This window comes from Erinaceus europaeus, chromosome 11 (genome assembly GCF_950295315.1).
Source record: "Erinaceus europaeus chromosome 11, mEriEur2.1, whole genome shotgun sequence".
NCBI classification, from domain to species: Eukaryota; Metazoa; Chordata; class Mammalia; order Eulipotyphla; family Erinaceidae; genus Erinaceus; species Erinaceus europaeus.
Genome location: NC_080172.1, coordinates 15,300,369 through 15,325,422, shown reverse-complemented (window position 1 = coordinate 15,325,422; position 25,054 = coordinate 15,300,369). Strand labels below are relative to the sequence as shown.

Below are 25,054 nucleotides of genomic sequence, written 5' to 3'. Positions count from 1 at the left end.
ACCTGGGGCTTGAATCCAGGTGCTCTGCATTCTATGTTATGTGTGCACCACCTCCATTTTTAAACCTTTTCAAGTAGAAAGAATGAGACATGGAGAGGGAGAGGGAGAGGGAGAGGGAGAGGGAGAGGGAGAGGGAGAGGGAGAGGGAGAGGGAGAGAGATATCATAGTAATTACAGTAAATACACCGAAGCCTCCTTCAATCTGTAGGGGCTGAGTTCAAACCTCAAACCTGGTTCAGACATACAGCAAAGCAGTGCCAAATACAAGCATGTTATTCTGCAGGCCCACTCTGTACTGACTCTTTCATATCCAATCGTTTGACAAATATTTACTGGGTACTTATTAAAGTTAAGAGACCAAACTAAGCATTGAGGATATTGCAGTTAGGGCAAACCTGATTGAGTGAGTATGTCCCAATGTACAAAGACCCAGGTTGTAGTCTGCAGTCTCCACCTGCAGGGGGAAAGCTTTGCAAGTGGTGCAGGTGTCTCTCTTGCTCTCTCCTCCCCCCACTTATCCTCCTGATTTCTGGCTGTCTCTATCCAATAAAGAAAGATAATAAAAAATTAAAAATGAGAATATTGCAGCTAAGGAGATGGGAAGTCATTTGTTTTCTTGACTCTTACTGTTCCCTCAAAGAAGTGGGAGTACCACCTTTTTCACCCCATAAAGATCTCTGTTCAATACTCCCAGGGGGATAAAGAATAAAAAAGCTTCCATTGGAGGGGATAGGATATGGCACTCTGGTGGAGGGAATTGCATGAACTGTACTCCTCTTCTCCCACAATCTTGTCAATCATTATTGAATAACTAATAATAATAAAGAAAAGAAAAATAAGTTGGAAGATAAGAAAACACAAAGCAAAACTGGGACTGGAGTTGGTGTATATCACCAAAGTAAAAGACTCTGGGGTAGGGGACGGATTCAGGTCCTAGAACATGATGGCAGAGGAGAACCTAGAGGGAGTTGAGTTGTTATGTAGAAAACAGAAATGTTACACAGGTACAAACAAACTACTGTATTTCACTGCTGACTGTAAACCATTAATAATCCAAATAGAGAAAAAAAAAAAGAAAGAAAAGAAGGGTGGGGGCTAGATAGCATAATGGTTATACAAAGAGACTCTCATGCTTGAAGCTCCAAAGTCTCAGGTTCAATCCCCTGCACCATCATAAACTAGAATTGAACAGTGCTCTGGTAAAAAGAAAAAGGGGAAAAAGTGGGAGTAATTAGTTAATAAAAATTTCTATATTACATGTATTATATCTTACATCTTTTGCATATGTTATTAAAAAGTAAGAGAAAAAAATGTAGAGTGAGAAGACTGAGGGGACACATCAGATGAAGAAACAGATGTTTACAACCAGTGTATACCTTGCATCTTAGTCACATATACCAATTACATAGTTTGCCTTACAATGTTCTCCTTCCATGAGTAACACGTATGCTTAATTATCATTAATACATGACAACAGTGGGTATGAATGTCATGCCATACATATTTTACATAATATGTATCTACCTGATATCTCTTCATAATTTCATATGTCAGAAAGAGAGAAGCTGGGAGAACAGCAGCACATTTTGTTGAGCACATATGTTGCCATGCAAAAGGACCAGGGTTCAAGCTGCATGCTCCCCATATACAAAGAGGAAGCTTTACAAATGGTGATGCAGTACTGCGGGTATCTCTCTTCCTCTCCTTCTCTATCTCTCCTTCTCCACTCTCAGTTTCTCTTTCCTATCTAATAAAATAGAAAGAAATGAAGAAAGAAAGAAAGAAAGAAAGAAAGAAAGATAGAAAAAGAGAGGAAGGAAGGAAGGAAGGAAGGAAGGAAGGAAGGAAGGAAGGAAGGAAGGAAGGGGAAATGCCTGCCAGGAACAGTAGATCTGTCATGCAGATAGTCTGTCCTAGCTATAACCCTGGTCGCAAACAGGCTGGAGGTATGGATCGACCTGTCAACGTCCATGTCCAGCAGAGAAGTAATTACAGAAGCCAGACCTTCCACCTTCTGCTCTCCATAATGATCTTGGGTCCATACTCCCAGAGGGATAAAGAATAGAAAAGCTTCCAATGGAGGGGATGGGATACGGAACTCTGGCAGTGAGAATTGTGTGGAATTGTATCCCTCTTAGCCTATGGTCTTGTTAATCATTAAATCAATTTTTTAAAAAAAGTGAAACTACAGATAACTAGCTCTCTATCTCTCTCTTTCATAGGGATACTTTGAGCAAGTAACAGGAAACTCAAAGTACCTATCTCTTTATATGTTCAAACTGGTAATTATATAAATTAAATGAAACATAAAAGTGTTAAATATATAGTCTAAATACATAGTGCTAAATACACAGTTACCCCTGGAAAATGTTGCCTGTCCTTGAAAAATTCTGTTAGGATGTCAGCAAGTGAGAAAAAAATTTAAAAAACATAGCTTAAGACCCAATGTAAGTAGAAAAGCAACAAAAACTCTTCCTATTTGAACAATAAACATGACTTAATATTCGTGTGAAGGCCTTCAGATACTATTTACTGAGGCTTCCAAGTAAGATTCTATCTGGAACGAATTAGCCTTGAGGGATTAGTATTAACTTGGCTAAACCAGGAAAAGATTAAAAAAAAAAAAGTTTGGTTACTTGGGAGATTTTTGTCTCTGAATTTTATTTCCTGTCAGCAATCCATACTGTTATGTACATCTGCTTGTAAATATTACTATGAAGTATGTGTTGAATTGTTGCATATGTAAAGTTGGTCTAAATTCTAAAAAAAATTAGGTCTAAGAGATTCAGACCCTTTGTTTTTCTATAACTAGTATAGGTTAATGGATCAAATGAAAGGGGCTGTATCAAAAGTCTGGGGCTGAGGCAATCAATACTGCCTATTAATGGAATGAAAACTCACACAAAGACAGGATGATTAAAAATTACCTCCAAAATAAAAGTGCTATGTCAGTGTGTGTCCATAAAACATAGTCACTTCATGGTGTAGTAGGTGAAAGAACTGGGAAAGGGAGTACAGCTTGGTAAATGACCTTTAAAGTGATTCCATGATACAGATCAGGACATATCCAAAATGTTGCCTTTTACCCAGATGGACATCAGTTGGACTCAATGAACCTTGAAGTAACTCTCTCATTTATACCTCAGGCTCAGATAAGACTAAGACAAACATTATTGTCAGATTTATATAGGCAATGTCCCAGTGAGATCAAGGTATAGTATAGCTGAATTCTTGAGTACTCAGTGAAGTGAAAGTCATATGTTTTGTTGATTGGGGAGGGGGGGGGAATCCCTTTCCTACTCAGAGGAATCCATCCACTGATGTATACACCAAGGACAGTGTTCTCCATTATATAACTTTGTATTGTCATGCTTTTATATAACAGAAATTTTATGTGATAAAGCATCATTTAATTATTCTAGAAGTGACATAATCCAAACACGAGATACTTTTTCATTGGCTCACTTCAAATTATTATACGATTTTGCTGTCTTTAGGGTAGAAGGGGTTAATGGATTACAGTGCGGTTGTAGACACAGGGGTTCAATCTTTCAAAACCCCGTGATAAGTGTCTGCAAACGACACTCACTCTCCTTTCCCGTCATCCCAGTCCAGATGATCTCACTTCATATTTTTGTGAAATTAGCAATATTTGAACATATTATGTATGGCATGCTCATTTGGGATATATGCTTAGGTCATGAGTTCTCCTTTTCTGTATCCCGTTAGCTTTTCACCATTACATTCCAACTCCAACTAAAGTAGAGTTCTCCTCTCTCTACAGCTGATTTCACCTCTGGAAGAAATTGGACACAGACTGAAGCAGCCACTTATCTTTGAGTCCTTTGAAATTAAGTGACAGTCTGACCTGGTTAATGGGAAAAAGAAGGATAAACTTCAGCAGTGATGGCATACAAAAGCACAGTGAAGACAGCATGTTTGTAAAGAGAGAGTAAGTTTGATGAGAGCAATGGATAGACAAAGCCGTCCATTCCTGCTTGTAATCTCTCTTGAGGCCTTAGTGAACTGAGTTCTTCATTTCATCTTGGATGGAGCCTGAAGGAATCACGTTAAGTGAAATAAGCCAGAAAGGATGAATATGGCATGATCTCACTAAGGGATAGAAGCTGAGAAATAACAACAGAAAGGGAAAACACAAAGTAGAGTTTGGATTGGCTTTGGTATATTGTGCCAAAGTAAAGGTCTGGGTGAGGCTACTTTGCCACTTGAGGAAGACTGGTCCTGAAATGAGTACAGCCTAGAATGTTACTGGCTGTGATGAAGAACTTCAGATCTTATTAATACATATTAATTAAACTACATAAACCACATTAATCCAAGTCTAAACAATTGTATTAATGTATACAAATTGGAGTCAGAATACAAGGTTCAAGTCCCTGGTCCCCACCTGTGGGGGGGTGGGGGGGCCGCTTCACAAGCAATGAAGTAGGGCTGCAGGTGTCTGTCTTCCTCTCCCTTTAGCCCTCCTCTCTTAACTTCCCTCTATACCGTCAAAAAGGAGAGAGAGAGGGAGAGAGAGAGAGAGAGAGAGAGAGAGAGGAGAAAAAAATGGCTACCAGGAGTGGTAAATTTATAGAGCAAGAACTGAAGCCCAGCAATAACTCTAGTGGCAATAATAATAAAAATAATAATAAAAACCCTACAATTAGTCATTCTGAAAAATAACTGCATAAAGAATTTTGTGATGTTTAAAATTCAATGATGTCATCATAGAGCCACATCTTAAATGTCAATTCTAAACACTGGTATATTCAAATTACTACCTTCTTATTTTCATTATTGACTATCTGTGAAGGATATGGTATAAGTATTTGATCACAATTACCAGGACTTCAAGATTACTTGGGTAACTATAACTTAAGAGAACCTATGCAAAAATCCAGATTAACAGAATTTGAAAACTAATTAATAATATGTTTGAAAATTTCCTGCCATCAATACAATTTACAGAAATGAAGCAATGGAGAAATTACAAAGTTGTACACTCAGAGTATAAAATTTTAGTGAATAATAATATAAATGATTATACACAGTTTATTAGTGAACAGAGAATAGAACATATACCCAACGTGATTTGTGAAGACTAAAACTTACTGGGCTCTGCAGAAAGTCACAGACATTGACATAAATCATCACTATTATTATTATTATTATTATTAGGCTTCCCCCCACACACTTCCCTACCATCCTATGTCATTCACAGTGCATTCTCCTGGTAGAATTATAAAGATAATCCTTTCTCATTTTCAACCTCGGCTGACACTAAACTATAACTTATATTAGATCTTCAGGATACAAATGTTGAAAGGTAGCTATGCAATGCAGTAGACAGACATACACACATGCCAAAATGGATTTGAGAACTGGTAAACTTAAGTAATTTGAGTGAACTCCCACTGAAGACGGTCAACAATGACAAATGAAAATTTAAAACTGTTTACACAATGATTTTAGAAAGGAAACACAAAACCAACATTGATCATCTAAGTAAACAGATGTAGACCTCTCCCCTTTAATCACAGTACTGTTATTCTGAGTTTTATTATACTCTGATACACTGGAAGACATTCAGTATGGGAAAGCTGTATTTCCAAGAATTAGTAACATGATTCAAAGCAACCAGCTAAAACATGCAGATAAAATTTAGGACAAATATAGACAAAAATAAACTAAAATAGTAAACTTTAAGAATGTAAACTTGTATCACTTCTTTTAAAATTGTTTTATTTATTCATTATTAGGTAGAGAGAGGGAGAAATTGGGAGGGGAAGGGGAGATACAGAGAAAGAGAGATAAAGCGATATCTGCAGCCCTGCTTCACCACTTGTGAAACCTTCCCCTGCAGGTGGGGACCAGGGGCTTGAACCTAGGTCCTTGCGCACTATGATGTGTGTGCTTAACCAGGTGTGCCACCACCCAGCCCCCTGTAAGTGTGTATTTCTACGTAGATCTATTTATTAGTTATTTTTACAGCGATGTTTTCAGTAACCACTCCTCTAATTTTCCAAATGTCCACAAAGAAAGATCAAAGACATGCTAATCATTTGATTATCATGGTCATAACTATGCTTTCATATTCTCCATAAACAAAAATCCACTATATTAGTATAATAGATAGTAACATAACACCCTTAGTCAATTTCTAAAGTGCAGTAAAGGAATGCATTTGGGGGGTGGGAAGTCATCTTCTGGCCTTCATTGCCTTATATTGATATTTTAAGATAGTCCAACAGAGTAGTAGAAAGAGACAGAAGGAGAAGAAAGCACAGCACTGAGACCAACTTCGATATGGTGGGGGCTAGGCTTCAACCTGGACTACACAAATAGCAAATAAGTGCACTACTCAAGTGAATATCTTTGCCAGCCCAAGAGCAGTGCATTTTCAGCTAAAAATAGGCTATTTTGAGCCTCATAAAATTTATAGTATGCATAATAAAATGAAAAATTGAATATCCAGTCCGTCATTCAATATGTGGTTATAAATTGTGTCACCAGAAACCTTGAACTGATTTATAGTCAGAGATGAAGGATATTATTAATTCTGTCATTACCAGATGTTCTTAGTCATTTATTTTAGAAGAGAGTCTAAGAAATGTTACCACATGCCCTTTCTCCAGTTATCCTTTTGCTTTCTTAACAAATTTTGCATGAAATAAAATTCAAAGCCTCTGAGGACTGCAGAATTTAGTATTTCCTGGGTATGACATTTTATCTTGGTAATTACCAATCTTCTGTCCTCAGTACCTTTGATGTCCCTAAAAATTAAATCAATGACAAAGGGAAAACACAGCTAATTTTAGCATTTCTCTTCCTGTTGCTATGCTCTGGCACTAAGTAGTCTTTCCATCAAGAAATAAATAACATGTCCTTTAGCTGCTGCACAGCCTGCCTATGTAAATAAACAAAGGTATAAGATCAGAATGCCTCAGTACAATTTGGAAATAGTTATGTTAGGTTGACCATTGTCTTTCAATCTTATTCTCCATTAAAAAATAAAACATATTTCTTTAACTAAGCACAGATTTCAAAATAAAACATTAAAATTTCAAATGAACTCAGGTATGAGAGAATAGATGAACAGACTGTAAAGACATTCTAAGGTTTGGATACTACTCAGAATTCAACAAGATGGCTATCAATTTGACTCCGTGTGAGGAGTTGATGATAAAATTGGACCAAGTGAATATGCACAAAGTTAAGTTTCTACCTATGTATGTTATGTCCTAATATCATAAATAATTGATTTGTGATTTGTTTCCTTCAGGGGTTAACTCATGATCTGGCAATCCATCTGTTAGCATGTTTCACATTTCATGAAGATGTTAATAACAGAAGTGTAAGTTCAAGGAATTTAGTCTATGAATATGCCATAGGACACAAATATTCAGAGTGTAAGGGTGTTAAAGGAAAGAAACATTTATAATAACAAGGGCTACTGGCAAAAAAAAAAATCAGTATTTCATTAATAGGACAGTAGAAAACCAATTACAGAATAGACTAGAAAAATATTAAGTGTGTATTTGGTAAATTTAACATATATACAAAAATGTATGCAACATATAGTTACATTAAATCCACACACACCAAAAATGTACACACATATGTTTGTTGTTAACCTTGTAAATGTTTGCATATTTGTAGAAGAGGGATACACAGGAAGCCATCAAAAGTGTTTCTCTTTGGGGATGGGATTCACGGCAGAGCAGAGGGTGCGTGAAATAGAAATGGCTACGCTTTTCATTTCCCATTTCTCTGCACTGCTTGATTGTGTTTGATATCATTAATATGTGCTGTTTCCTTAACAAAAGCAAGCCAAAACCAGAAAAAAACAGTAATGAAAACACAGCAACTAGGAAAACAGAGTAAAAATGTTCCAAGAGTTGAAATGCACACTGTCAATCATCCTTAAAGTTAATATGACCCCCACTGCTTTCACAGAGTGGAAGTTATTTCATTGTAATCATGAAGTGATTTTGCTTGAAAAGAAAAACAGAAGTATAACTCCAATTTCATGGTCATAAAGGAAATCTGTGGCTGTTTGTCTTAAACAAATAGGTGAAAATAATTTGCTACTGTATTCCTGTCAAGCTCTACAAAGGAGAGTCAGGCCTATAGAGCAGCATGAGCCCTGCAATTATGGAGCTTGCTATGAGCTGCTATGCACAGACTTTACTAACGAGGGTTGAGATTATCCAGTCTGCTAGGACTTTGTTCAAGGTCAGTTTTGCTCCAATTCAGCCTTTTACCATAATACCAAGTTAACCCTCCTGTTAGAAGAAGGAAAAAAAAAAGGTGAAAATCATATTGGAAAAGGAACATATTCAACATGCTCCTAAGTCCACAAAATGGTAATATGTTGGAATACGCAGTCTACACCAGCACTATTCTAAGCTCTTCTATGTGTTAATTCATTTTGTCTTCCCCCCAGTCCTCAAACAGAAGTGCTGTTTTGTTTGTTTTGCTTTGTTTTACCAAAGCACTGCATATCCCTGACTTACAGTGGTGTCCATGGAACCTGGGACATCAGTGCATCAGGCATAATAGTCTTTTGCATAACCAGTATGCTAACTCCCACTTTGAGAGGCACTGTTATACAAATCGGACTATTCAGATAAGAAAACAGAATGTTGGGACTGAGTGGTGGTGTACCTGGTTAATCGCACCTTACAATGCACAAGGACCCCAGTTAGAGCCGTAGGTCCCCACCTGCAGGGGGAAAGCTTCACAAGTGGTATCTCTCTCCACCTGCAGGCCTCTCGGTCTCTCTCTCTCTCTGTCTCTCTCACCCAAGCCTCTTGATATCTGGCTATCTCTATCCAATAACTAAATATAGCCAAAAATTAAAAAAGAAAATATATCAGAAAAGCTATGCATTTTTTTTTACCAATATACACTTTTTAAAAACCAAAGCACTACTCAAACCAAAGCTAACTGGGGTGCTGGGACATTGAACTTGGGACTTTGAAGCCTTAGGCATAAGAGTCTCTTTGAATAGCCATTATGTTACCTACCCCTACTACATACTTTTAAATTTTAAATATATATATATATATATTTATTTATTGGACAGAAACAGCCAGAGGGCAGGGGGTGATAGAGAGGGAGAGAGACAGAAAGATACCTGCAGCACTGCTTCCCCACTCGCAAAGCTTTCCCCCTGCAGGTGGGGACCGGGGCTCAAACCTGGGTCATTGCGCACTATATAACATGTGTGCTCAACCAGATGCACCACAGCACAGCCCCTCACTATATATTCTTTTCTGTAAGTTCTTCTAGTACAAAAATAAATTATCATAATGTATTAAAAGTATATAAAGTAAAATAACAGTCACTTCAATTCATTTATTCTAATGTTGAAGATATTGATAGTTAACATAAGCAATAATTCTAATATATTTAGGCGAATGGCCAATACTTTGTCATAAGCTATGCATTCACATAAGTAATATCAGTTTCTCTTCTATATAGATAAAAATTTAAAGTAAAAATCATTAAAATATCAATATATTTTCTTTAACTTAACCCTATTTGCCTAGCAGATTAGACAAACATTAATCTAAACCTCTGAGTAATACTTTTAAAGTAGATTCCAGTTTCAAAAGAGATTCAGAGACAGTATTTTATAAATAGAAAAACACAGATTGGTGAAGTAACAGCCTCTGCCCACAAAATAACTCATTTAAAGTAACCTACCTAGAATTCAGAGGTTATTAAATTTTTCCCTTGTGGTCATACCACAAACCATGAAAAATGTGTGGCGCACCATCTGAAATACATTAAACTTCACTGGATTTTAAATAAGTGGCTTTCCTAAACCAATGGCCATACAGACATCATCTAGTTAGTTTACTAAATGTACATCAGCCACAATCCTATTTACTTAAGACTTGAAGAAGAGATATAGAAGACACAATCTCTATTAAACTGGGGAAACTCTTACTTGATATCACAATGCATCCATCCTTGAGGCAGGAAATCTATTTAAAACAGATGTGAAGTTTGTCATTTTCCCATGTGAGTGTAATTCAGCGATTTGAGGCCATCTACTTTTAAGCAAATGACTCTTTAAGTCTGACAGTATTTTACTGGTTACAAAAGACTTGGAGGCCCACAAGGTGGCACAGTAAATAACGCAGTGGATTCTTGGGCAACGGGTCCTGAGTTCGATCCCTGGCATTTCATTTGCCAGAGTGATTCTCCGGTTCTCTGGTTCTCACCTCTCCTCTCCTCTTCCTTCCCCTCCCCTCCCTTCCTCTCTCTCTCCCTTTTTCTCTCTCTCTCTCTCTTTCTCTCTCTCTCTCTCTCTCTCATAAAGACATAAATAAATATTTTAAAGGCCTAATATGAATCAAGATATTCCCCACTTTTTGATCAGTTTATTCTGTTTCATCTTTACCCAACAGCAGCACCATGGCATTTACAGACAATTTTTACATCTCCTATTATCTCCTATAATTCTTTTCCAGGTAAACTAGCTTCAGCTGCCTCCATTTGCTACAGGGATTTTCTGACTTCTTATTGGCTGGTAAATGTTCCTACCTCGGTTGATATATATATCAACCCTATGTGTGTCTTATTATTGCAGGCTACATGGTTTCCTCAAGCTGTCTTTATAACATAATCAATGTAGCCAAAGTCTGTATTTTATAGTGACTGTATTTGTTGTGTCTTGAGCAACAGGCACACAGTTGACTGCTAATGATTCTGTGTTAAATAAAACTTTCAATGTTTTTATAATAACCCCCTCAGTAGTTTGTGTCTCTTTTTCTAGATTTCAATCTATCAGTACAATTTCTCACTTGGCTTTATCCGTATTACAAAAGCCTGAAACTTGGTGCTTTAATTATTTCTTCAACTTTTTATCATCTGCATACCCAATATGATAATTTTCTTGTGTATTCATCCAAATCATTCCTCAAAAATCGAATAGGTCAGGGACAGACAGTGACCTTGAGCATAACACTGGAAACCTCAGGCGAGGGAAATAATAATTGTTTGGATGGAATTTGGAAAAACACCACAAACTTTCCATACTTAGAGCTGTTCCAAACTATTAAATAATAATTCTATGAGGTAAGAATTATTAGTCCCACATGCAGATATAGAAAAGCAAAAGTTTGTAGAGAGTCAATAACTTGATTAAGGTTTAAAAGCCAATCTCAGAGTAAAATTTGAAACACAGACTCAGGTCTCCAATTGTTCCAACTAGTTCTATTCACTAGTTAATTAATTTCTCTTCTCCTTCAGTCCCTTATATTTTCATCTCAGGAAATATCCGTGAGTCCACAGTCCACGTAGCATTTTCTCGTAACAATAATAATAATAATAATAATAATGATTTCACTTTTCTTTCAGTATCCAACATATTTCTCAGTTAACAACAAAAATGTTTCAAGTGCACAGTGTACTACTTTGTATAAAATAGTTCATAATCATATTTGGAAAAACATATGAAACCTTCTTCAATTTGGAAAAAAAACTCAGCAAACAGTTATATAAAAGCACTATCCAAAGCATCATTTTAGTTGAACCACTTAATCATGACATTAATACTACTGAATTGACTCAGACAGACATCAGATTCTTCATCAGGCAAATCAGCAGAGGATAACAGAGGGAGAATTTGGGATTTTAGTCAGAAAGCAGAATTCAATTTTCTCTCTAAGACTTACTAGCTCCTCAGAGAGGACACTAGGATTTTTCAGGTCTTCTGGACTCTGCAATGCTCTCTTTCAAAGAAATGGCTGCACTTTCCAATTTTTTCAACAATTTTCTGATGCATTTGAGAACATACAATAATCCCCTCCTCCCTTTTAGTTCCTGCATATCTTAATCCTCTACAAGTTCCTGTTTGGAGGTCTCATAAGCACTTCACACTCAGAACCCCTTGCCTCCACCCAGTTTATCTTTGTCCCAATCTCCAGTGACCCAGGGCACCACCAGACACCTACTCACACAGGTTAGATATTTGAGATATACCCTTGGCTCCAACTTTTACAATTTTCATAACCAAGGTCTAGATCATACACTTTTGTTTTTTGAATCTCAAAACTTCTTCATTTCCCTTTTTTGCTTCTACTGAAATGTCCCTGGTTTGTATCACTAACATCACCCTGTTCTTTCTCCTGAAGATACCTAAAATTACCTAATTGACCCTAATGTCAAATCTTTCCTGTCACCAATTTACCACTAAGAAGGGGATCTTTCTAAAATTAAAATATTAATGTGTCACTTCCTTTCTTAAAATAGTTCTATGACTACTGCTGGGCCGGAAAAAAAGTTTAAATTACATGCTATCCATTTTTTTTCTCCTCCAGGGTTATTGCCGGGGCTCAGTGCCAGCATTAAGAATTCACTGCTCCTAGCAACAGTTTTTCCTTTTTTAAAATTTTTAAAATTATTTTATTCCATTTTATTGAATAGGACAGAGAGAAATTGAGAGAGGAGGGGGATATTAGAGGGCATGAAGTGTGCCCTCCCAGCAGGTGGGGAGCAGGGGGCTCAAACCCAGTTCCTTGTGTGAATCCTTGCGCATAGTGCTATGCATGCTTACCAGGCGCACTGCCCAGCACCTATGCCATCCTTCATAAGGCCTGCAACATAAGCCCAATTTCTTACCACTACCTTATTTCAAACTATACTAGTCACTCATGCCATTTCCTCAAATTCACTATGTTCTCTAACGTTGTACAACTTATACAATTTTTCTTCCATTGGTCTCCTGGGTTATACATAAAATTATTTCCATTTCAATATAAAAATATTATAGGGGCCAGACAACAGCACATTGGGTTAAGTGCACATAGTACAAAGTGCAAGGACCCACACAAATATCCTGGTTCGAGCCACCAGCTCCCCACCTGTAGGAGGGTCGCATCACAAGCACTGAAGCAGGTCTGTAGGTGTCTCTTTCCCTCTCCCTTTCTATCTTCCTTTCCCCTCTCAGTTTCTCTTTGTCCTATCAAAAAGAAAAATATATAAAGAAAAGAAAGTGGCCACAGTAGCAGTAGATTTATAGTGCAGGCACTGAGCCCCAGCAATAACTCTTGGAGGTAATAATAATAATAATAATTATTATTATTATTATTATACTATATAAATAAAAATATTAGATTTAAAAAGTTAAAGGGGCCAGGTGGTGGCACACCTGGTTAAGTGCACACAAGATAGTGCGCAAGGACCCAGGTTCAAGCCCCTGGTGTCCACCTGCAAGGGGAGAGCTTCCTTCACAAGTGGTGAAGCAGGGCGACAGGTCTCTCTGTCTCTTTCCTTCTCTATCTCCCTCTCTCCTCTCAATTTCTCTCTGTCTCTATGCAATAATACATAAATAAATATTTTTTAAAAGTTTATACAAATCCATTAGAAAGTTCAAGGGTGGAGGTGAGAATTAAGTACTAACCTGAACGAGCATCCAGCCAAACTGGCAAAGATACAGGTAATGCATGGCCGCAGCCAAGGCTGAGCAGCTCTCCTCTGTGAGCTGGGGACTTGCATAGGCAGATGCCAGAAATACAATCTGTAAGAAACACAATTCATTTTAAATCACACTAAAATCAACTAAGAATGCTAAGAAAGTAAACTTCTTAATCTGAATCTATGATTCAATCATACAAAGAAAAAAGTAAGTTGACTTGTCTCCTAAACTGGTAAGACCAACAGATATTCTGTAAATCCATAGATGTTGGTATGCTTCTAAGACCCCTTCTGTTTCATTGGTTTAATCCCCCCTGCTTAACACTGTATTCTATTTACATAACCACTGTTAACTAAGGGGCATTGGTTTAATCCCCACTGGTTCATGATGTCTTTTTGCTCCGCCCCCTCTCATTGTGCACCCTAATTTCCACCAATCTTTTTTCGCTCCACCCTCTCTACGTCACATCCTGTTTCCACCCTACTTGGCGAGTATATATAAGGACAGGATTGTGATTAGAGATAGCTTGGCTTAGATTGTGCTGCGTTCCACATGAATAAAGAGATACTGCTTCCCAGCTCAGCCATGAGTCCCTGGTCGTCTGTCTCCTGCATGCAAAGCTAGCCCAGCCCAGCATAATGGCGCCCGAACAGGGACTGGCACATAGATATGTGTATTTCTAGGGAAAAGGGAATTCTATGAAATCATGCCACACATGGTTTTAGGCTTTCTTGTGTAAATTTTCAAAGTAATTCTTGCTCTTATCAATGATGAACAAAAATTCTATGAACTGCATTTAGTCTAGCTAAGCAGAAAAGAGAAAACAGAGCAGAAGTATCATCCCTTGTTTAAGTCAAGATTGGTGGGAGGGAAAAAAAGGGGGGGGCGGCAAAAGCTCAGACTTTGCCAACATCTTCATCTTGCCTGAAAAATAAGAACATATATAGCAAACAAGATTTAAATTTCAGATCTTATGATTACTCTTATGATTGGATTTTTATTTCAACAGACTTCAAGTTGTCATTACAAATAGCATCCACAGTGAGAATTCTCAACCAAACGATTATGTGTAACTCTTCTCTTCTTCAGACACATAAACAAACCCCAGTCCAACTTTTTGTTCAGTTAAGAAAAAAAAAAACTGTAGGTATGATAGTCCGTAAGGTGGCACAGTGGATAAATCCTTGGACTCTAATGCATGATGTCCCTAGCTGAATCCTTTAAATCACATATGTCATAATGATGCTCTAATTCTTCTGCAAACCAATAAACAAATAAATATGTAATAAAATTGCACCTACTATCACCTTTTCACATGCTTTATTATTTATTTTTATTATACTTCTGGTTATTGTTAGTTTCATTATAAGACTGGAATTTTGCAGAAAGTAGGTTTTAAAGGAACTCTTATTGAAGAAATTGATAAAAAAGTGAGTGAAATAATGTTATCCTGCCATACTGTATCTTCTCTAATATATAACTCCTGAGCTTAAATCTATAACATAAAGAATAGATGGTGATTGTAGATGAAAAATTGGAAACAATAATACTATACTGCAATCTCTCAAGAAATAAACTCACTCACTCATCAGTATAGAGGTTAAATTTTTATGACCTTACACAGTGCTTTGAACACAAGAATGTTCAATAAGTGGCTGCTGAAAGAAGGAATCATTGATCAAGAAAGACAGAGGGATGTTTCAAGAAGAAAGCAAGTAATTTGTGTCTCAAAATGCAGGATGGTTCGTTGTGAAGTGAGCCTGCCACTTTTCAGGATCCGGTAGGAACTTGAAGTAAGTTTGCTTTCTTTGCACCACACTTTGACACAATTAATTTTTTTTAACTTTTAAAAAAAAATTTATATTTACTTATTTATTCCCTTTTGCTGCCCTTGTTTTTTTATTGTTGTTGTAGTTATTACTGTTGTTGCTATTGATGTCGTCGTTGTTGGATAGGACAGAGAGAAATGGAGAGAGGAGGGGAAGACAGAGAGGGGGAGAGAAAGACAGACACCTGCAGACCTGCTTCACCGCCTGTGAAACGACTCCCCTGTAGGCGGGGAGCCAGGGACTCAAACCGGGATCCATCTGCTGGTCCTTGTGCTTCATGCCACGTGTGCTTAACCTGCTGCACTACTGCCCAACTCCCTAGGTAGATTTTTTTAATAGGAGTATCTTAGGTTGTTTTTTTCCCCCTAAGGAGAATTCAATTTTTATGGGAAAATCTCTTGTTTTGTTTTGTTTTGTTTTGTTTTGTTGTAGTAGTTGTTGTTGGTGTTGTCGTTGTTGGATAGGACAGAGAGAAATGGAGAGAGGAGGGGAAGACAGAGAGGGGGAGAGAAAGATAGACACCTGCAGACCTGCTTCACCGCCTGTGAAGCGACTCCCCTGCAGGTGGGGAGTCGGGGGCTCGAACTGGGATCCTTATGCCGGTCCTTGCGCTTTTCAATGTTTCAAGCAGTGAACAATCAAACTTTGACTCTGTAACATTGCTTTACATCCTGACACTTTCACTGCTGTGTAGCTGATTTGTTTGTTTTTTTAATTTTTTATATTTAATTTCCCTTTTGTTGCCCTTGTTTTTCATTGTTGTTGATATTATTATTATTGTTGTTGATGTCATTGTTAGACAGGACAGAGAGAAATGGAGAGAGGAGGGGAAGACAGAGAGGGGGAGAGAAAGACACCTGCAGACCTGCTTCACTGCTTGTGAAGCGACTCCCCTGCAGGGGGGAGCCAGGGGCTTGACCCGGGGATCCTTATGCAGGTCCTTGCTACCGCTCCCTTGTTTGAGTTTTTATCTGCATCACATGTGCAACTTTTAAAAAATCACCTGAGGAGATTATTTTTAAATTATCTGTATATCTACCACAAAATTTTCTGCCACAAGGATTATCACTAGCAGTTCAAATCAACCACAACTGGCAACTTTTTCTTTCTAAATTTTATTAGGTAGGATGGAGAAAAACAGGAATGAGAGGGAGCTAGAGAAAGTGAAGAGAGAAGGTCACCTGCAGACCTGCTTTCCCACTTGTGAAGCAATCCTCCTAAAGGTGGGAAGGGGAGGAGCTCGAACCAGGATCCTTGAGCTTGGTAATATGTGTGCTTAATCAGGTGCACCACCACCCAGCTCTTACTTATGAATTTGTTTATTTATTGAATAGAGACCAAAAGAAATTGAGAAAGCAGGAGGATATCGGGAGAAAAAGAGACTCAACACTACTGCTCATAAAGTTTTCCCCCTGCAGATGGGGACTGGGTCCTTGTGCATTGGTAATGGGCACTCAATCTCATGCCCTTATACAGTAATGTACAAGTCAGAAATGAAAGTGACTCTAAGGGAAGGCTATCATGGAGAGTTTTCTTCTGATTAACTATGTTTAACAGATAATTGCCTAGAATAAACCACCTTAGCATAATGTCACACTGAATTTCTAGTACCTTTTCTTCATTAATTTAAGGCTCTATGGCATGTCTACTACCAGCTTTACCTTCTATCCTGGATTCCTTTTAATGCATTTCAGTCTTTCCTAAGAGAATGTAAAACATCAGAAAAAAATTAATTTTCATTATTACTACCCTCTTATTTAACAGTTTCCACTGATTTCATGGAGCCAGTCTTTTTTCCCTCTTGTTGACTACAAAACGTTAAATATTCCTGGCTAGCCCACTCATGATGTTCATGTAAAAGAATGAAAAATCTATTATGTTTAATTTCATGGCTGGCCTTCCTTCTTTCCTTCATTTCTTCCTTTCTCCCATCCATTTAAACTAATCCCCACTTCCTGTATTTAACAGTTGAGCTATTTATAAGCATTATAAGTATAATGCTTGGAGTAAAAAAAAATAAAATAAAGACCCTGGAATGAGAAATTAAATATGTCTCTGAATATCTTAGGTCTGTCAGTGAGTTGTTTTATACAATCAAGAGTATTTGGCAACTACTGAACGTCCAAAACTGGTCTGCCAGGTTTGGTAATTATTACTTTTTTATAGTTGCTATAGTGAAAAAATAGGGTGCAAAAATCAGTCCATGTATTTGTAGTTTTCAAGTGGCACATACTTTACATATGCTGTGTTTAGAGTACCCCTGTCCCTGTTGCAAAAAAAAAATAATAAAAATAGCACAGAACATAGACCTCCTGCTAATGCTACCTGCATTGTAAAAGCATTGTAACCAGACATTAAACTATGAAAGCATATACCATGAAGTGATTTCATTACTATTCAGAGTCAGAGGCAGGTGGACACTGGGAACATCCAGTTAGACTGAATGCACACAATCAAATTAAATTAGTTATTTTATCATATGCTTGAAACAATTGCTTCAATCAAATGTTAAATATCATTTAAATCAAATATTATGATTTTTTCATAAATGTCAATATACACTTCAATTTTCATTCTAACTTATCTTTTGTAAAGATTCAGGGGGTGGGCAGTGACACACTGGGTTAAGCGCAAGGAGCCTCTGGTTCCCCACCTGCAGGGGGTCGCTTCACAAGCCATGAAGCAGGTCTGCAGGTGTCTGTCTGTCTCTCTCCCTCTATCTTTCCCTCCCCTTCTCAATTTCTCTCTGTCCTATAACAAAAAAGAAGAAGATTGGGATAGTTGTTATCTACATAAAAAAGATACTTCAAATGGCCATTTTGTAAAATAATAATAGCTGAATTATTATTTCAACTATTATTGAGTCTCATCTCATAATCCTTAGTAAATATTTATCATACGTTTTCCTTCATTTCTTTAAAGGATAATATTTCTCTCTGAGAAATATTTGAGTCATTACTTAACACTGGATGGTGTAAAAGATACATGGCAAAAGGAATCCTGATTTATTTTTATCAATAATGACAACAATAACAATCATCATTTAATGTATGGTATTTTGTGCTAGAGACTGTGATAAATATCAAACAGACATTTTATCGGAACCCTAATGAACCACATAATTTGAGATCACAGCATTCATATTATAAAGAACACACGGTTGAAAAAAAGTTAAGAAAGTACCGACACTTATATAATAAGCCCTGTATGGTTTGTCTGTCTGCTCAGCTCTGGCATATGGCAGTGCAGGGGACCAAACCTGGGGCTTTGGAGGTTCAAGCATGAAAGTCTCTTTGCATAACCATTATGTTATCTACCCCTGCCTAGAAGTCCTATATATTAACAGTTGTATATATTACAAGGTTAGCTAATATAAAATAATTAAAATTTATTAGATTCAATTTAAAAAATATTGAAGCTGATTTTGATATGAACTTTAGATTAATAATTCACTTGTTTAAATATAAAATTATTTTTTAGTTCCTGTTGATATCTTTTAGTTCCTGCTACAGTCAAAATCAAATAAGCACAGTTGAAACTTAACTCACAAGTAGACTAACTAAACACCTTCCTATAGCCTTTAAAGGAAAATATTTTATCTTTTTGAAGAATGAAAAATAACAACAAAAAAATTCTGCAACCAGACTAGAGAGTCAGTAACCAAGTATGTCAGCATAAAGACCAGGTTATAAAGCTGGTACCATATCGGGGTGGGGGATACTAAGGCACTGGAAGAAACTCTAGTTAAGGGTCTCTACTTCTCTCTTTTCAGTCTCTCTCTGCCTTTCCATTGTAATTAAAATATCCTAAAGCAGTGAAAAGACATATACTTAAGGCCCCAGTTATTTAAAAAATCCTGCAGTAATTGCTATATTCTTTCACCCATATGATTTTATATGTATAACCCCCTTTTAATAAAAAATTACAAATTATTGTAAAAGGATGTCACACACTGTTAGCTTCAGATATTTTCTTCAAATTAAATCAAATAGTGCATTTTTATACTGTGCTTAGGGCACCATACACAAAGCTCACAGCATGATGAAATGAATAAAGTGAACTAGAGGAAGTCGGGCGGTAGCACAGCAGGTTAAGTGCATGTGGCGCAAAGCACAAGGACCAGCATAAGGATCCCAGTTCGAGCCCCCAGCTCCCCACCTTCAGGGGAGTCGCTTCACAGGCAGTGGAAGCATATCTGCAGGTGTCTATCTTTCTTTCTCTCCCCCTGTCTGTCCTCTTCTCCTCTCTCCATTTCTCTCTGTCCTATCCAATAACAACAACATCAACAACAACAACAACAACAATAAAAAAGGGCAACAAAAGGGGAAAATAAATAAATATTTAAAAAATTTTTTTAAAAAGAAAAAAGTGAACTAGAAAGAAATGGTATGATGTCAGCTAGAGCATTTTCACATTTTCAGTTTATAACATCTTTGGGAGAAAATGAAAACACAATGAGAAGATTTCACCTCAGCATTGTCATAAGCATCTGCTAAGATACTTTTAATATTTTAAAATAAAGGTCTTTATGAGTCTCAATTTCTCAAACCCCTTAGCCAATCCATTAAAAGAACCAGTAAAACATAAAACAGTGACTAGGATCCTGAATTCTAAGCAAGAATCCATAATTAAAATCCCTATTCCAAAAATATGGATAGGAACACACCTAAATAAGCAAAGACAGATGACTGGATAAAGAAGTTATGACATACTACTTGGAAAAAAAAATTTTTGAGACAAACAAGAGAGAAAAAAAAAAGTCACATACAGGGGAAAACCCATAAGATTATCTGCAGACTTCTCCACTCAAACTCTAAAAGCCAGAAGAGAATGGCAAGATATCTATTGAGCCCTGAATGAAAAAGGCTTTCAACCAAGGATAATATATCCTGCTAGACTTTCATTCAAACTAGATGGAGGGATCAAAACCTTCTTAGACAAACAACAGTTAAAGGAGGCAACCGTAACCAAACCGGCACTGACAGAGGTTCTAAAAGACCTCTTATAAACAAGAACATCACTATAATACTTGCAATATTTCAGAGCAAACAAAAATTTGTTGAACAATGGCACTACAATACATTAAATACATAATATCGATAAATGTCAATGGCTTAAACTCACCCATCAAAAGGCACAGAGTGGGGGGATGGATCAGAAAACATAACCCAACCATATGCTGCTTGCAAGAATCCCATCTGTCACAAGATAAACCCAGACTTAAAGTGAAAGGATGGAAAACTATCATACAGGCTAACGGACCACAAAAAAGGGCAGTAACAGCCATTCTCATCTCAGACACAATAGATTTTAAATTAAATAAAGTAATAAAAGATAGGCAAGGACATTACATAATTATTAGAGGATCAATCAGCCAAGAAGACTTAACAATTATTAACATCTATGCACCCAATGAGGGACCATCTAAATATGTCAAGCACATCCTGAAAGAATTTCAAAAATACATCAATAGTAATACAATAATAGTGGGAGACTTCAATACCCCACTCTCACACTTAGACAGATCAACAAAGCAGAGAATCAACAAAGATACAAGAGAATTGAATGAAGAGATTGACAGACTAGACCTCTTGGACATTTTCAGAGTCCTTCACCCTAAAAAACTGGAATACACCTTCTTTTCAAATCCACATAACACATACTCAAGGATAGACCACATGTTAGGCCACAAAGACAGCATCAATAAATTGAAGAGCATCGAAATCATCCCAAGTATCTTCTCAGACCACAATGGAGTAAAACTAACATTTAACAACAAACAGAAAATTATTAAAAGTCACAGAATTTGGAAACTAAACAACATACTCCCTAAGAACCACTGGGTCAGAGAGTCACTCAAGCAGGAAATTCAAATGTTCCTGGAAACAAATGAAAATGAAGACACAAGCAATCAAAATATTTGGGACACAGCTAAAGCAGTACTGAGAGGGAAACTTATAGCCATACAATCACATATTAAACACCAAGAAAAAGCTCAAATGAATGACCTTACTGCACACCTCAAAGACTTAGAGAAAGAGGAACAAAGGAACCCTAAAGCAACCAGAAGGACAAAATTAGAGCATAAATAAACAACATCGAAAATAAAAGAACCATACAAAAGATCAATGAAGCCAAATGTTGGTTCTTTGAAAAATTAAACAAAATTGACAAACCCCTAGCCAAACTCACCAAACAAAAAAGAGAGAAGACTCAAATTAATAGAATTGTAAACAATGGAGGCGCTATCACAACTGACACCAAAGAAATCCAGAGAATCATGCGAAACTTCTATGAAGAACTATACGCCACCAAGCTAGAGAATCTGGAAGAAATGGAACAATTCCTAGAAACATATGCCCTTCCAAAACTGAACTAAGAACTACAAAATCTAAATGCACCAATCACAGACAAAGAAATTGAAACCGTTATTAAGAATCTCCCCAACAACAAAAGTCCTGGACCAGATGGCTTCACAAACAAATTGTACAAAACTTTCAGGAAATATTAGTACCCATACTTCTTAAGCTTTTCCATAAGATTGAAGAAACAGGAATACTCCCTTCCACCTTCTATGAAGCCAACATCACCCTGATACCAAAAGCTGATAGGGACAGAACAAAAAAGGAAAATTACAGACCAATATCTCTGACGAACATAGATGCCAAAATATTAAACAAGATCTTGGCCAACCGGATACAGTAGCATATCAAAAAGATTGTTCATCATGACCAAGTGGGATTCATCCCAGGAATGCAAGGCTGGTTCAACATCCATAAGTCAATCAATGTCATTCACCACATCAATAAAAGCAGAGCCAAAAACCACATGATTATCTCAATAGATGCAGAGAAAGCCTTTGACAAAATCCAACACCCATTCATGCTCAAAACTCTACAAAAAATGGGAATAGATGGGAAATTCCTCAAGATAGTGGAATCTATATATATCAAACCTACAGCCAACATCATACTAAATGGACAAAAGCTGAAAGCATTCCCCCTCAGATCAGGGACTAGACAGGGATGTCCACTGTCACCATTACTCTTCAACATAGTATTGGAAGTTCTTGACATAGAAATCAGGCAAGAGAAAGAAATCAAAGGAATACAGATTGGAAGGGAAGAAGTCAAGCTCTCACTATTCGCAGATGATATGATAGTATACATAGAAAAACCTAAAGAATCCAGCAGAAAACTACTTGAAGTTATTAGGCAATATAGCAAGGTATCAGGCTACAAAATCAATGTACAAAAATCAGTGGCATTTCTTTATGCAAACACTAAATCTGAAGAAGAAGACATCCAGAAATCACTCCCATTTACTGTTTCAGCAAAATCAATCAAATACCTAGGAATAAAGTTGACCAAAGAAATTAAAGACTTGTATGCTGAAAACTATGAGTCGCTACTCAAGGAAATAGAAATTGATACCAAGAAATGGAAAGATACCCCATGCTCATGGATTGGAAGAATAAATATCATCAAAATGAATATTCTCCCCAGAGCCATATACAAATTTAATGTAATACCCATCAAAGTTCCACCAAGCTTCTTTAAGAGAATAGAACAAACACTACAATCATTTATCTGGAACCTGAAAACACCCAGAATTGCGAAAACCATCTTGAGGAAAAGAAACAGAAATGGAGGCATCACACTCCCAGACCTTAAACTATATTATAAAGCCATCATCATCAAAACAGCATAGTACTGGAACAAAAATAGGCACACAGACCAGTGGAACAGAATAGAAAGCCCAGAAATAAATACCCACACCTATGGATATCTAATCTTTGATAAGGGGGCCCAAAAGATTAAATGGAAGAAGGAGGCTCTCTTCAATAAATGGTGCTGGGAAAACTGGGTTGTAACATGCAGAACAATGAAACTGAACCACTTTATCTCACCAGAAACAAAAATCAACTACAAATGGATCAAAGACCTGGATGTCAGACCAGAAACAATCAAATACTTACAGGAAAACATTGGTAAAACACTTTCCCACCTACACCTCAAGGACATCTTTGATGAATCAAACCCAATTGCAAGGAAGACTAAAGCAGAAACAAACCAATGGGACTACATCAAATTGAAAAGCTTCTGCACATCCAAAGAAACTATTAAGCAAACAAAGAGACCCCTCACAGAATGGGAGATCTTCACATGCCATACATCAGACAAGAAACTAATCACCAAAATATATAGAGAGCTCAGCAAACTTAGCACCAAAAAAGCAAATGACCCCATCCAAAATTGGGCAGAGGATATGAACAAAACATTCACCTCGGGAGTCGGGCTGTAGCGCAGCGGGTTAAGCACAGGTGGCGCAAAGCACAAGGACCGGCATAAGGATCCTGGTCGAACCCCGGCTCCCCACCTGCAGGGGAGTCGCTTCATAGGCGGTGAAGTAAGTCTGCAGGTGTCTTTCTTTCTCTCCTCCTCTCTGTCTTCCCCTCCTCTCTCCATTTCTCTCTGTCCTATCCAACAACGACAACAACAATAATAACTGCAACAATAAAACAAGGGCAACAAAAGGGAAAAAATAAATTAAATAAATATTAAAAAATAAATAAATAAAATTTAAAAATTAAAAAAAAAAGAAAAAAAAAACATTCACCTCAGAGGAGATCCAAAAGGCTAACAAACATATGAAAAACTGCTCTAGGTCACTGATTGTCAGAGAAATGCAAATTAAGACAACATTGAGATACCACCTCACTCCTGTAAGAATGGCATACATCAAAAAGGACAGCAGCAACAAATGCTGGAGAAGATGTGGGGACAGAGGAACCCTTTTGCATTGCTGGTGGGAATGTAAATTGGTACAGCCTCTGTGGAGAGCAGTCTGGAAAACTCTCACAAGGCTAGACATGGACCTTCCATATGATCCAGTAATTCCTCTCCTGGGATTATACCTCAAAAACTCCATAACACCCAACCAAAAAGAGGTGTGTACTCCTATGTTCATAGTAGCACAATTCATAATAGCTAAAACCTGGAAGCAACGAGGTGCCCAACAACAGATGAGTGGCTGAGAAAGCTGTGGTATATATACACAATGGAATACTATGCAGCTATCAAGAACAATGAACCCACCTTCTCTGACCCATCTTGGACAGAGCTAGAAGGAATTATGTTAAGTGAGCTAAGTCAGAAAGATAATGATGAGTATGGGATGATCCCACTCATCAACAGAAGTTGAGTAAGAAGATCTGAAAGGGAAACTAAAAGCAGGACCTGACCAAATTGTAAGTAGAGCACCAAAGTAAAAACCCTGTGGTGAGGGGTAGACATGCAGCTTCCTGGGCCAGTGGGGGATGGGAGTGGGTGGGAGGTATGGGTCACAGTCTTTTGGTGGTGGGGATGGTGTTTATGTACACTCCTAGCAAAATGTAGACATATAAATCACTAATTAATTAATATGAGAGGGGGAAAATCAATTGTATGTCTCGAAGTTTTTAAAACACAGACTGAGTCTTTTTAATATATAGGCTGTGTATTTGACATGCAGACTCTCTCAAAAGCCTAGACCAAGTAGGTCAGAAGCAACCAATAGCACAGCTATATACAAGATACTGGGTACTGTACAGCAAACCCTAACAAAAGGACTTTTCAAAGTTAACCCAATTACCAAATAATGTGATGATAACATTAACTATCGATTGTCTTTTTGAACCCTAAGACAGCAGGAGCCTCACATCTCCACTATAGGGCCTCTACTTCCCCCAGTCCTGAAACCTTTGGATAGGGCCCACTTTCCCGCATGCCTCTCCCAATCCATATCAAAT

The 25,054-nt window shown here is 37.3% G+C and overlaps 1 protein-coding gene across 1 annotated transcript in view; it reads right to left on the bottom strand.

Annotated features, from left to right (window-relative positions):
• Positions 1-25,054, bottom strand: part of ADGRV1 (adhesion G protein-coupled receptor V1) — a 561,037-nt gene that overhangs the window by 179,243 nt on the left and 356,740 nt on the right. The window contains exon 84 of the mRNA XM_016186350.2: positions 13,421-13,537. Coding sequence (XP_016041836.2) covers positions 13,421-13,537 — 117 coding nt within the window. The remainder of the gene's footprint in view (positions 1-13,420; positions 13,538-25,054) is intronic.